The sequence below is a fragment of the Lycorma delicatula genome, chromosome 7, assembly GCF_047948215.1.
Source record: "Lycorma delicatula isolate Av1 chromosome 7, ASM4794821v1, whole genome shotgun sequence".
NCBI classification, from domain to species: domain Eukaryota; kingdom Metazoa; phylum Arthropoda; class Insecta; order Hemiptera; family Fulgoridae; genus Lycorma; species Lycorma delicatula.
Genome location: NC_134461.1, coordinates 110595629 through 110608631, shown reverse-complemented (window position 1 = coordinate 110608631; position 13003 = coordinate 110595629). Strand labels below are relative to the sequence as shown.

The window sequence follows — 13003 nt, the reverse complement described above, 5'->3', positions numbered from 1 at the left end:
ATAAATACTTACTCGAAAAGATTGTTATAAAAACTGAGCCACGCTCTTATTTAACTAAATATTTTCATTACTTTTAATTTTAAAATTGAATAATTATTACATTAATTTATTTTTTATTTATTGGTTATTTATATAATTTTTTTTTTAATTTTCAGTGCATTTTTATATTTGTTAATCTTTATATATAAAAATGCTAAGTTCGTTTGTGTACGCTTCAAAAACTCAAAATGTTCTGCACCGATTGAGCTCAAATTTTAGCACGATATATAACCCCCATCAAAGATTGTTTTCATCTATTTTTAATAAATCTATCTATCTATTTTTAATTTGTACAGTTTTTTAATAAATAAGAGGCTAATAAATCTGATGGAAATGTAAACAAAGGAAAACCATTCAGATCAATGCAAGATGGCCGCTGTAAAACATAACGACCGATCACAAAGAGCCCGTATGGCCGTTGCCAATGTAAACAAAATCACAACTGATTAAGTAACAAATTTCTTTGAATATATTTAACAGCTAAAACATCTGTATTTTATTAAAAAAAAAAAAACACCAAAACAAAAAGAAAAGCCACCAAGAAGGATGACTTACAGTAAATAAATTAAAGCACCCAACTTTCTTATAGGCCAGATAGACTTAAGACTATGCAAACAAAAAAAGTCGAAATAACCAAATACACAGAAAATAATATCCCTACATAATGACCAAACAATCATTTTTTGGTCATTTAGCGTTCTTTGCTATGTAAAAGCAAAGAACAAAATTCACAAATAGTAACACTGAAACCACACAACTAAGTATTCGTTTTTTTTTTGTTTTTTCCAACCTCCGAAACCACCGTTATGGATTGCTTCAGATGATGATATGAATGATTTATAGCGTATGAAAATGCCATGATTGAACATTAACTTAAACCTCTTCAAAAACTAAGCCACATTTTGATATCATTGTTTTTCTATAACACGGCTGGAATTCTTTTCGTTTAATGATAAGAAGCGTTGTCAAAGAAAATAACCGAATTCTCTTCCAAAGGACGTAATACACCGCTAAACTATTTCTAAATAATTCAATTCGTGTAACTTTTTACGATTCGCGTTTTTATCAAAATCTCACCTTTTTCTCAATTGACCTGCGAGGTTTTGTTTTCTTTGGAGACCGTAATTCATTAGTAGATTCATACTCGAGAATCATGTTGTACACTGAAGCAGCATAACCTCTACTTACGTTAGCAGTTTATTAACATCTGAAATCAACGTCGTTTGATTATTCTGTAATTTTTAAGCATTACCCTGCTTTTGTAAGCATTTAAAATGATGTGTTTTTTCGCACGACTTAATGGCTTTTTTCGCAGCCCACAAATCTTTATATATAAAAATATTAAGTTCGTTTGTGTTCGCTTTAAAAACTCAAAATGTTCTGCACCGATCGATCTCAAATTTTAGCACGATATATAACCCATCTATTTCATCTATTTTTCGCATCAGTCACATACCCGCGACCGCGATAAAACAGTTTTTTTAACGGTCAGCTGTGTACCAGTGACCGCGCCATCTGCCGGAGCGCGGGGAACACTCGCCATACTAGCTAACGACAACCGCAGTCACATGTGAAATAATTACATTGTTTATTAACAAAAAAAAAAAAAACTTATCCACTTGCATTTGATTCAGATTATTATACAATCTGAATTAAATATTCACTTTAATCGAGGTACTTTTGTGTGATCGTGTCGTGATTGAGCCGCGCCTTTCACCAAATCGTAAGTAGAGGTTATGTTTTATATGAGAGATGGTCAGAAAAAATATTATTTTTTTATAATTATTATTTAACTATTTCATTTAACTAATATTTTACTTATTTATTTAAATTCATGTATTTAGTTAATATTATTAATTTTTAGCCACTTTTCAATACTGTCTGTCTTGTGTCTCATTGTTGTCGAGCTGCAGCTATGAGAACCATGAGAGATAGGTGAAAAAAGTTTAAATAAATTTTTTTTGGCCTTTTCAGAATTAAAATTTTTCGTTATTAAACTTTTTGTCCTTTCTGTCATGGTTTACAGCATAGAGCTGTGAGAGCCATAAGAGGTTATAATCTTATCCCTTCCTTCTATTCCAGTAAAAACCGAAATAATGACTTGCAGAAAATCGAATTTGGGCCGTCGCAATGACCACACAGAAGGATTAAGAAGACGGCTTTCGAATATGACTGAGGAAGATAGGGCATCCGTACAAGAGAGGAACAGACTAAGCACCATCCAGATACGTAACGTGGAACCAGCAGAAAGACGAGCAGTCAGGCTTGAGGATGCACGATTGCGAGCACGTCAGTCGCGTTCTGCAGCAACAGATTTGGTTCGTTCTCAACGGAATGAACGCGTCAGGGTGAGGATAGCTGAAACACGAACCCAAAGAACAGCTGATCTGAATCTGCAATACAAGTCTTATATCGTCAATATCGTCTTGCGTTCCGGTACAATCCAGCTGTTGATTATAGTTCAAGTCGGCATGTTGTTATTGGCCAGATGAGTCATGTCTGTACCTACTGTCAGGCTCTAAAGTTTAATAATGAAACGAAAGAGATGTGTTGCGCTAGCGGAAAAATCAAATTGCCTCAACTTGATGCACCACCAGAGCCATTGAAAACTCTACTTGCTGGATCTACCGCTGAATCGAAGCATTTCCTATCGAACATCAGGAAATATTGCTTCCAAATGACGTCATTTGGTGCGGAAATCGTGACGACTCAATTCATTATTTCGCAGCTACAGAAGCTCCTTCGCGAAAGGAACAATTTGGTGCATTTTGTTCAAAACGGCAATTGATATGATGCCATCACATATGATACCCACAAGATTGTCATTCACGCAGACAAAACGACCGCTGGAGAACATGTCCGGATATATAATGCTCCAACTATAGACGAAGTAGCAATTGTCGTAGTCGGAGATCAGTTCCAACCTAGAGATATTGTTCTCCATCGAAGAAACGATCAATTGATAAACGTCGCAGAAACTTCGCTGTGCCAGCTAGTATATTATATTTTTTGTTTAAAATTCTCAATTTGATTTAATTCTTATTTTTTACTTGTTTTTTCTAATTTGTTTCATTTTTTTATTAATTTTAACATTAATATTAGTTAAATAAAAGCTTTTTTAAAAAAATTTTTGTTATATGTAATCAAATATATTTTTGTAATTTGTTTTTGTTATTTTGAATTTTATTTTTTTATTTTTTTACTTTTTAGTCTTAATGAACAATAAATTTTTTACATCCAAAGAAAATATTCTTAATAATATTTATATCTGAATATTATTGTTTGTTTATTAAGACTAAAAAGAAGTAGTAATATTTATTTTTACACATCGAAGTTACATACGTATACCAAATTTCAAACATTTTCATACGATACTTCTTGAGACATGAAAATTTTCAACTAAATGCATGAATTTAGCGTAGGGGTACCGCGTGGGGGCGTGGGGGTGGGTCATATCAAATTCCGACACCGAAGTGCTTTATTGTCATCGAAGTTGCATACATGTACCAAATTTCACTGATTTTCACACGATAGTTGATGAGAAATAAAAATTTTCAGCAACATGCATGGATTTAGCGTAGGGGTAGTGCTTGTGGGTGGGGGTCATATCCAAATTCTAACACCGTAGTATTGCATTGTAATCGAAGTTACATACGTGTACCAAATTTCATTGATTTTCATACGATAGATCAAAAGATATAGCAGTTGCAAGATTTGAATATTCCTAAATCTAGTTAAATAAAAGCTGTTTATGCTGTTTATTTATGCTTAAGCTTATAAATTTATTTATAAATGCTTAAGCTGTTTATTTAAGCTTGTTTATTAAGACTAAAAAAGAAAAAAGTAAAAATATTTATTTTTACACATCGAAGTTACATACGTGCATCAAATTTCATTGATTTTCACACGATAGTTGATGAGAAATAAAAATTTTCAGCAACATGCATGGATTTAGCGTAGGGGTAGTGCTTGTGGGTGGGGGTCATATCCAAATTCTAACACCGTAGTATTGCATTGTAATCGAAGTTACATACGTGTACCAAATTTCATTGATTTTCATACGATATATCAAAAGATATAGCAGTTGCAAGATTTGATTATAACTAAACCAAGTTAAATAAAAGCTTATAAAAAATACTGCTCATTCTTCATAAAGTAAAACTTTAAAAGTTACAATTCATGAAAAGAAGGATGTACCATTTGCGTAATAGGTAGTTCAACTACTATTTTGGCTTTCTGTGCAATCCTTCCACAATGACACTAAAACAAAGTGCCTGGACACTTTCATAGAGTCATCAAGCTTTATAGAAACCTACCTTGATAACTTCTAGGTGTCAGCATGGCATTTCAAACCGGACTAGAGTAAAGGGTGAATAAAGGAAAAGTGTAATTAATCCATATAGAGACTAAATTGGAAGATTGGATTGGGTTTTTTTGGCTTGTGCTAGCCTTTAAATTTTAAAATCTAAAAACATTTATAGTAGCTTTCAATAAGTGATTGGTGGATTAGCACTGTAATCACTGTCAAATTATTTGTTAAAAACTGCACAGATGAGCAAAATCAATCATTCAAAATGTTAGTTGAGGTTAGGATTTGCTCTGATATGCATACATCATCATTTATAGGAATTTACTTTTACGTGTTTTCCAACTAAGTAATGGGATGAATTCCTGTCAGTGATGCTTATTAACCAAGTAATTTCGAGCTTCTATTAGTCATTAATTGTTTTATTTCATATAAAAAAAAAACAGTTGTTTTGTATGAAATGAAGGTCGTCAAAGAAAATTATTTATTCTGACATAATTTGCATTGTAAGTATTTTCTGTAAAACCAAAAATGTGGGCCCTTCTTCTTCCAAAAGACAATTAAAGTTAGAACGTTTGTGGCCAAACCCCAATCCTTTTCCTTTTTTTAATAAAATTATTTCATATTACTTAGTAAAGATTTTTAAAAAAATAAACGTCTAACTATACAATTAAAAATGATGTAATACTCAGGATTTTTCAACAATTTCAACTTTGACATTACTTAATGAGGAAAATGAAATAATAGAAGAAAAAATCCAAACCTTGCTAATCTAGAAGACAAAAGTTTATGTTGTGTAAAGTAATTAGAGAAGTTTGGGGTAATGAGTGTGTTGATTGCAACGTTTTTATATTACATTTTGAACATGTGTTTAAGTTAATTTTGGTAGTTGTAAAGTTACAAAGTTTATGTGTGTTTTTATGTTTTTTTACCGTTGTGTGTGACACACAGCGGTTAATGACACACAAGTAATTAGCCGTTGTGTGTGGCTAATGACATACACTGCGGTTTATGTTACATTAGTTCGTTTAACGAGTCGGTTGACGATATTTCTGTACCACTGGAAGCTGTAAAAAAGCTACAAAATAGTAGCGGTTGGTAATTTGGATGACTACCCGAATCTGTTTACTTTCAGTCGGTAAACAGTCGGCCGGCCCGCACCGATATGTGTGTCTTCTTGAGTTAAAAACAATGGAACGACCCACGGACCTACTATTAGACTCGATAAACGCTTCGGTCAAAACCGCTGTGTATGTCATTAACGTAAAGGTTATTTTTTTGCGAATTTTGTAGGTGTACACGTGTAAGAACTCACACATTCCCTGTGTGGTATTGCCATTCTGTAATAAGAATGTTATTTACGGATTAAGGCTTATAGATTTCTTTAAGTGAGTTTTTGACATTGTTTTGGAATATTTTTAATGAGTTTTGAAAATATTTTAGCTAATATGCCAGAGATAAGTAAACGTATTGGTAGTCCATTATTATTTTTGGAAACTTGAATGTAGAATTTAATTCGTTAAGTTTGACATACAAGTATAAAATAATTTTATGTATTTTACCAGGACCGTTTTTTTTTCAACCTCCAATCGTGCTTCTAAGTAAACAAGAGGTAGGTGGGAGCCAGGTCTCCGCGTTGTGCGATTGCGCCGCCCTCCTCCTAACAAACTCTGCCTTTGCGGGTTCCATTGCATCATCCTGAACGAAGCTACGTACAATTGAACATGGCCGATATGATCGATGCTACCGTCACGGGTGATACGTTTTTTGCAAGTAGAAGGATTAACCCACCGGGTTGATCTAATGGTGAACGCGTCTTCTCAAATCAGCTGATTTGGAAGTCGAGAGTTCCAGCGTTCAAGTCCTAGTAAAGTCAGTTATTTTTACACGGATTTGAATACTAGATCGTGGATACCGGTGTTCTTTGGTGGTTGGGTTTCAATTAACCACACATCTCAGGAATGGTCGAACTGAGACTGTACAAGACTACACTCGATTTACACTCACACATATCATCCTCATTCATCCTCTGAAGTATTATCTGAAAGATAATTATCGGAGGCTAAATAGAGAAAAGAGAAGCAGAAGGATGTAGCGCTGCTGAAATTCATCGCAGAATGAGTCTAGTGTATGGTGAAAACTTTACGAATCATGGTAGTGTACGGGAATGGTGTAGGAAATTTTAAGAAGAACGAATGAACGTCCATGTTGAAGGTGGGTAAGAACACCCATATTGTACGCCTGGTTGAGGGTATTGAGGATTCTGTCCGCGACAAACGTAGGTTTATGATAAGTGAACTTTCTGCAGAAATTTCAAGACCTTTTCTGCTTACAATTGTGACTAAAGACCTAGGATACCGGAAACTGTGTGTACGTTGGGTCCCAAAAATGTTGAGTTACGATCACAAATCGCAGCGAAAGGAATCAATCTTAATGTTTCTCATGCTTTACGATAATGAAAGGGAAGAGTTTTTAAAGTCTATCGTTACTGGCGATGAGACTTGGATCCAGTATGACAATCTAAAAAAAAAGAACGGTCTAAGCAACTGATGCACACTTCTTCTCCAAACAAGCCGAAAAAGTTCAAACAGACACTGAAACACAGGAAAACAATGGCTATAGTTTTTTGGGTGTCTTGTTTGTGAACTTTATATAGCATAGGACAACAATAACAGGAAGTTTATCGTGAATCTTTACGTCGCCTCCCCAGAACGACCCAGAAAAAACGAAGAGGCATGCTCGCGTCCGGCATGGTTTTGACCCACGACAATGCACGACCTCACTGTATCAACGTGACGCAAGAGCTTCTCAAACAATTCAAGTGGGAAGTTTTCGACCATTAACCATGTAGTCATCAGAACCTAGAAACTAGCGATTTTCACCTCTTTCGAGAATAGAAGATATGGTTGGGCAGACAACATAACCAGTGGCGGCTCGTAGCTAAAATTAGTGGGGATGCTGTTCCAGAAATTTTTTTTCTGGGCCTTTTCAAGGCCATGGTTAAAGTTTTCTGTAAAATAAAAGAACCGAAAAAAATTAATCAAATAGAATAGCTGGAAGCGCGATAATAATTTAATTCTTCACTTTATCACATTCAAGAATATGTACACAGGTTTTAAGCACATTATTCTTATAAACCGCATTCGGTTTAACCGAATAAATAATAAAATGTCAATACAGATAATATTTTTTGGTATTATTAATTAAATAATAACCTAATAAAATGTTCGCTTAAAAATATTATAGTCCAATGGTGCTTAATTTAAATGTCTATGTACACAGAAAGAAATACATAATTCGTTTTTACTAATTACCTTCTTTTTCGCCCTTCCAACGTGTTTTTGGACAGATTTGGCAATCTAAAAGAGCCCTTGCTTTCCGCCAACTTCTGATCGTTACTGAAAAAACAACTAAACCATTTTCATATTCCTTCCACCGACTAAACTCGAAAAGGAGAAAGAACAAGGAACGTTCCTTACATATGCGGAATAAAAAAAAAAGACTGCCTTCCACCAGCACGCCAGACTCGGCACTGCGGGAGCGACAGTGCTCACTCTCCCTCGCAGCCTCACATGCAGCGAGGCTCCTTTGTACGCATGCGCACAACAGCCAAACACCACGCCACTGGAACTGTGAAGAGCACAGTTCCGTGCAAAGATTTTTGTTTCTTTTTCATAAACTGGGGGATGGCTACTGACATTAAGATTAAGGATTATATATTGTACAAGTATAAAGAAAGAATAAAAGAAAAAAGGACTCATTATATTAAATTTTATCGATAATATCAACTGGAAATACGGAGTGCTGCAGTTCTGCAGTGCCAATACGCGACCTCCCACTGCTTAAAAAAATAATTGGCCAGCCATTTTGAAGGATATTCCTTTACAAACTAGATTGCAAATGATTTTCCAGCACGATGGTGAAATTCTTCAGTAGCTAGATTTCTTTAGTAGCTAGAAATTACTTGAATGTTAATTTTTTAAATTGTATTTAACTTGGTAGAGCTATCACTGGCCACCACGATCATCTGACTTAACCCCACTAGATTACATCATTTGAGGTTTTATGAAAATGATGGTTTACAAAGAAAAAGTTAATACTAAAGAAGAGTTACTCATTAAAATACGAAATGCCATTGAATTTATATGAAACGATACTGTAATAATAAGGAAAGCCACCGGAAATATTTTATGTTTGATAGAGTGCTGTGTTCATTGTGGAGGAGGGAATTTCAAGCAATTATTGTAACTGAGGTTTCAGTAGTTATCATTTCATGTATCGTTTCATGTATTTTATTTTTTTGTTTTGCTATAATAAGAATAATTTTTATTAGGTACAGATAGAATAATACGATTTTCTGTTTATTTTTTTTTTGTCTTGCTTCAATAAAAAACTGATTTTTTAAAGTTTTATTTTTTTTTACTGGCTCTATTTACATTAATTTTCTTAGAATTAAATTCTCTACAGTACTGTTATTAAATCTTCCGCGCTTATTAGTCATTTAGCAAAGCGTATTACAATCCTAAAAAAAACTTGTTTTTTTTCACCGATTTTTGGATTTTATGTTAGATATCTTAAAAACTCCTAGAGCTACAGTTCTGGGACCTATTTTATCCTATTTCTCATCTTAAATTACATAAGAAACTACCAACCTTACTCCTTAATGAGAATCCCAAAAATTACGGTAGGGTTTCTTTTTATTAGAAGAATTGAAATCCAAGCAAAATATTTTGCTAGCCGTAACTCAAAATCAAAGCGTCTCCAGACCTATATTTATAGGAGATTTTTTTCATTATTTTCATCAGTAGAACATGTCCTGAAAGTTTTTCCGTTTCTTCGTGGGACACTCTGTACATGAGATTCATATAGACGTTTCTTTTTCAGTTATGTGATAGTCAACTTCTCTTTTTTGGTGATGGTTATCCTATAGATTTTTTATCTTATAGAATCAATAATGTTTTGAGTAGTGATTTGTCCAAGAATGTGATACTTTTTATCCACCAATAATGAATTAAAGTTTGTGTACCAATTTATATTCTAAATCTATGATTGCAGATTGTTGTAAATGATACCTTATGCCCAAGATTTACGAAAGAACAAGAAAAATATATGCCGGTAATACATAATTATTTCAATGAACATAGAGATTTGTTTGATTATGTTAAAAATTATTCTGGATTACCTGATGATAACTTAATTGCATTTGGTAAGGTATACGATTCATTGAGTTGTGAGGTAAGTATTTTTATTATAGAGATAGAAATAATAGATGATATCTTGATGTAAATGACCAAACCATAAGTTTGAATGAATCATGTCTTACAAGTAGATGCCTTTTCCCTTGATCTTCGCCATGTCATAAAAGTACCTGATGTCATAGAAAGATGAAATTTACTTTTAAATAACAAAAGTGGTACAACAGCAAAAATATTACTTGGAATTTTTCACTTGCTTTTTCCAAAATTTTGAATTATCTATAATCTTGATCTTATTTCAGGTTCCAAAAGGTTCTTTTATCATGTATATCTTCTGAAGTTTAATAAATCTTCATACCTAATTAAAAAAAGGAAGTTAAGAAGTAGTTGGAAAATAAAAAATTAATATAAAACTAAAAACAAAAAATCTGATGAATATGTAAACAAAACCATCTCATTTCCTTATTTATTTGTTATTTTTAAATTATTTTACAGTTTTAGAATACAAGTATAATAAATAACATACCTTTCACAACAATATGAAAATATTATAAAACTGATTTCATTACATTATTCGACCAAGTGATCCTTACAGCCTTACATTTGAAATAGATCTAAAGCAACTAACGTACAAACAAGACTAGTCAAAAATCGCTTTAGCTGAGAATATTCTTCCTTATGAACAGAATGAAGCTATTACTTGTGGAATTTATCTGCATTTCAGTGAATTTGTAATATTAATGTACAGCACTATATTTGTCTGATGGTAGAAAGGAATGAGAATCATTTCAACCCCTTTCACAATATATGGGATCTTCTTTTTTTTGGAAATGGCTGGGGCTCCCGCTGGTGAGGGTGGCCGCGCCGCCGGGTTATGTTAACCCGTGCGACCGGGGGCGTGGCTTCCATCCGCCAGTGGCGATCCTGATCGTGACTTGGTAATGCCATGCGAAACACCATGATGGGACCGGGTGGGGGTGCGGAGTTTGTCCCAGTCTCCTGCGCGAACCGGAATAAGGTTGCGTTTCCCTTGTTAGGTGACCTAAATTGGTCGACTTCTTTGGGTTCTTTGGGTGAATTTCTATGTTGCGTAAGGCATAATTTTGATTGGTATGAGTGTAGCACTGATTTAACTTTAAACTCATTCGTTTTCTGAGGCATTCACAGTCACGAACGGTGCTGTCAAATCTGGACTAGGTACGGGGTTCGCATTTCCGCGGTTTCGGTCAGTTAGTTTGAGAGAATCATGCTACGTTGGATGTGAAGATGTCCGTTGGGGGCCTACGTGAAGGCGAAATTTGATATATATTTTACTGATGCTAATGTCTGCCAAGGCATTTACATCGGTGGTATCCTGACCGAGGCCTGGCTGATGACTGTGAGATGTAATCAGTTACAGGGTCTAAAGATGACCTCCGGTAAAGCCCCTCAGGGCTTGGAACGGCGGGTGTGGTATGGCGACCGGTAACGTCACAAGATGGGTGGGTGTCTTTCCCCTACGGCGTTGGAATGTCATTCTCGAAAGTGACAGTCAAATATCTGATCAACTATACTCTGATTACAAATTTTTAAATTTATAAAGTTTATACTCTCATCAGAATTTACTCTGATAATTGTGGCTTATTCTAATGTATATTTTTAAGCTGAATCCAAATATGACCTCAAAATTTGCCCTAAGGTTTTATTTTTTTTTTTTTTTGTAATTACCGCTCTTTCATTTTACAATTAATGAAAACTGTTTAAAAGTTTTTTTTCTCTATTAAACTAAACACTAGTGAATGAATTTTTATATTAAAGCATGAAATATGAGAGTCTGAATGATATTTATGAATAAACCATATTTATAAATGCCTCGGAATAGAATAATTTGGAGGAGTAATCAATGAGAAATGCAAAATAAATTTGCCACTGAAATATAATTTAACTAATAGCTTTTATTAACGATGCTTGCCGATGATTTATGTGGAAGTTAATTGCAAAATAAGAACAATTTTAAAAATCTAACATAAAACAATAAAACTGCTGAAGTCAAAAGGCAAAGGCATATTTAGTTTTAATAAAATTTTTGGATCCAGATGTACGGCCCTAAATAATCGTAAGACATTAGAAAACATAGACACATTGTTGCGTAAGATATTTCGTATGTTAGAGTAGTTTAAACTTCTGACGCAATGCCGCATAACGACAATGGCATTCCATCACATATCCATGAGAGAGCCTTCTGTGCCTTATTTGCAAACTGCAAATAGTAACCTCCTCACGACAATTATTACTTCATGAAGAGCTCCAGGGTGACACAGCGTCCTTAAATGGTTAAAGTTTATTATTGATTGTAGCATTCTATTCACTCTGCCATTCATCACAAACCACACTCTTCAGAAAACAGATAAGATCATTCGAAACAAAGCGATTATTGAAAGGAGGCTGCAAACAAGCCTCTGTTGCCGAACGATCAGCGTTCTCATTGTCTGAAATTACAATGTAGCTAGGGATCCAGCAGAACCTCACATTTGTAATACGTTGAGTCATTTCAGAGATAATAGACTGTATATCACAGACAACAGAATTCTGGAGTACATATCACCAATGGCTTGCAAGGCACTCATGGATTCTGAACAGATAAGAAAGTACGTGCCGGGAATGTTGAACTAAGTATATTTAGGGCCCTATTTATCTAAAGCAGCTCCGTGACGTAAACACTGGCTATACTGGAAAGGCCAAACTTGTATGTCCCATCGTAAACCACAAAAGCATAACCAACAGAATTATCGTGTCTAGAGCCCTCTGCGTAAACTATAGTATCTGGATGCACGCTATTTACAATATTCAGAAAGATTTTTCGTAAGGTAACCGGATTCGTGCTCTTTTTTTATATTGATCAAGACTAAAGCAATAATTCACGAGCGAAGGTCGCCAAAGGGGGTGGTAACATTGAGTAACTTGTGGTACTGGAGGTAATTGAATATTTAGAGATAAGAAAAGGCAATAAGCTCTCATGTCTAGCGGAGCAGTACATCTCGGCCGTTCCTCATGTCTATTAACATGCTGGTTGGAGAACGCCATCAAAGGAGGATGATTTGGTTGCGCTTTACTGCGGACTACCTAGGATCAGATAATTTCTACTCCAAAGAGATGGTTCACTACTGTCCACTAGTAGACTTATCACAGGGCTTGAAAGAAACGTCCCTGTAGCCAAACGAATAAATGAATGGTGAACTGCATCGTGTATCTTTAGAGCGGTGATCCGTACCGACGAATATTCCACGCAGCAATAGTCTAAGAAGGAGCGACCAAGCTCGATAGAAGTGCAACATGCTTACACGATCAGCTCTCCAACGAGTATTTGATAAAACTTTCAACATGTCTGGCATTTTTAACGGATTTTTGCTTGCAGTTTATTATACTATTTATGGCTACGGCAAATAAGGTAACACTTAGGACACCTCCCTGTCATATTTTCGGA

At 34.6% G+C, this 13003-nt stretch overlaps 1 protein-coding gene across 2 annotated transcripts in view; it reads left to right on the top strand.

Annotated features, from left to right (window-relative positions):
- LOC142327868 (testicular acid phosphatase homolog) overlaps positions 1–13003 on the top strand; it is a 51827-nt gene that overhangs the window by 17664 nt on the left and 21160 nt on the right. For both annotated transcript variants that reach the window (XM_075371226.1, XM_075371227.1), the window contains exon 4: positions 9401–9580. In XM_075371226.1, coding sequence (XP_075227341.1) covers positions 9401–9580 — 180 coding nt within the window. The remainder of the gene's footprint in view (positions 1–9400; positions 9581–13003) is intronic.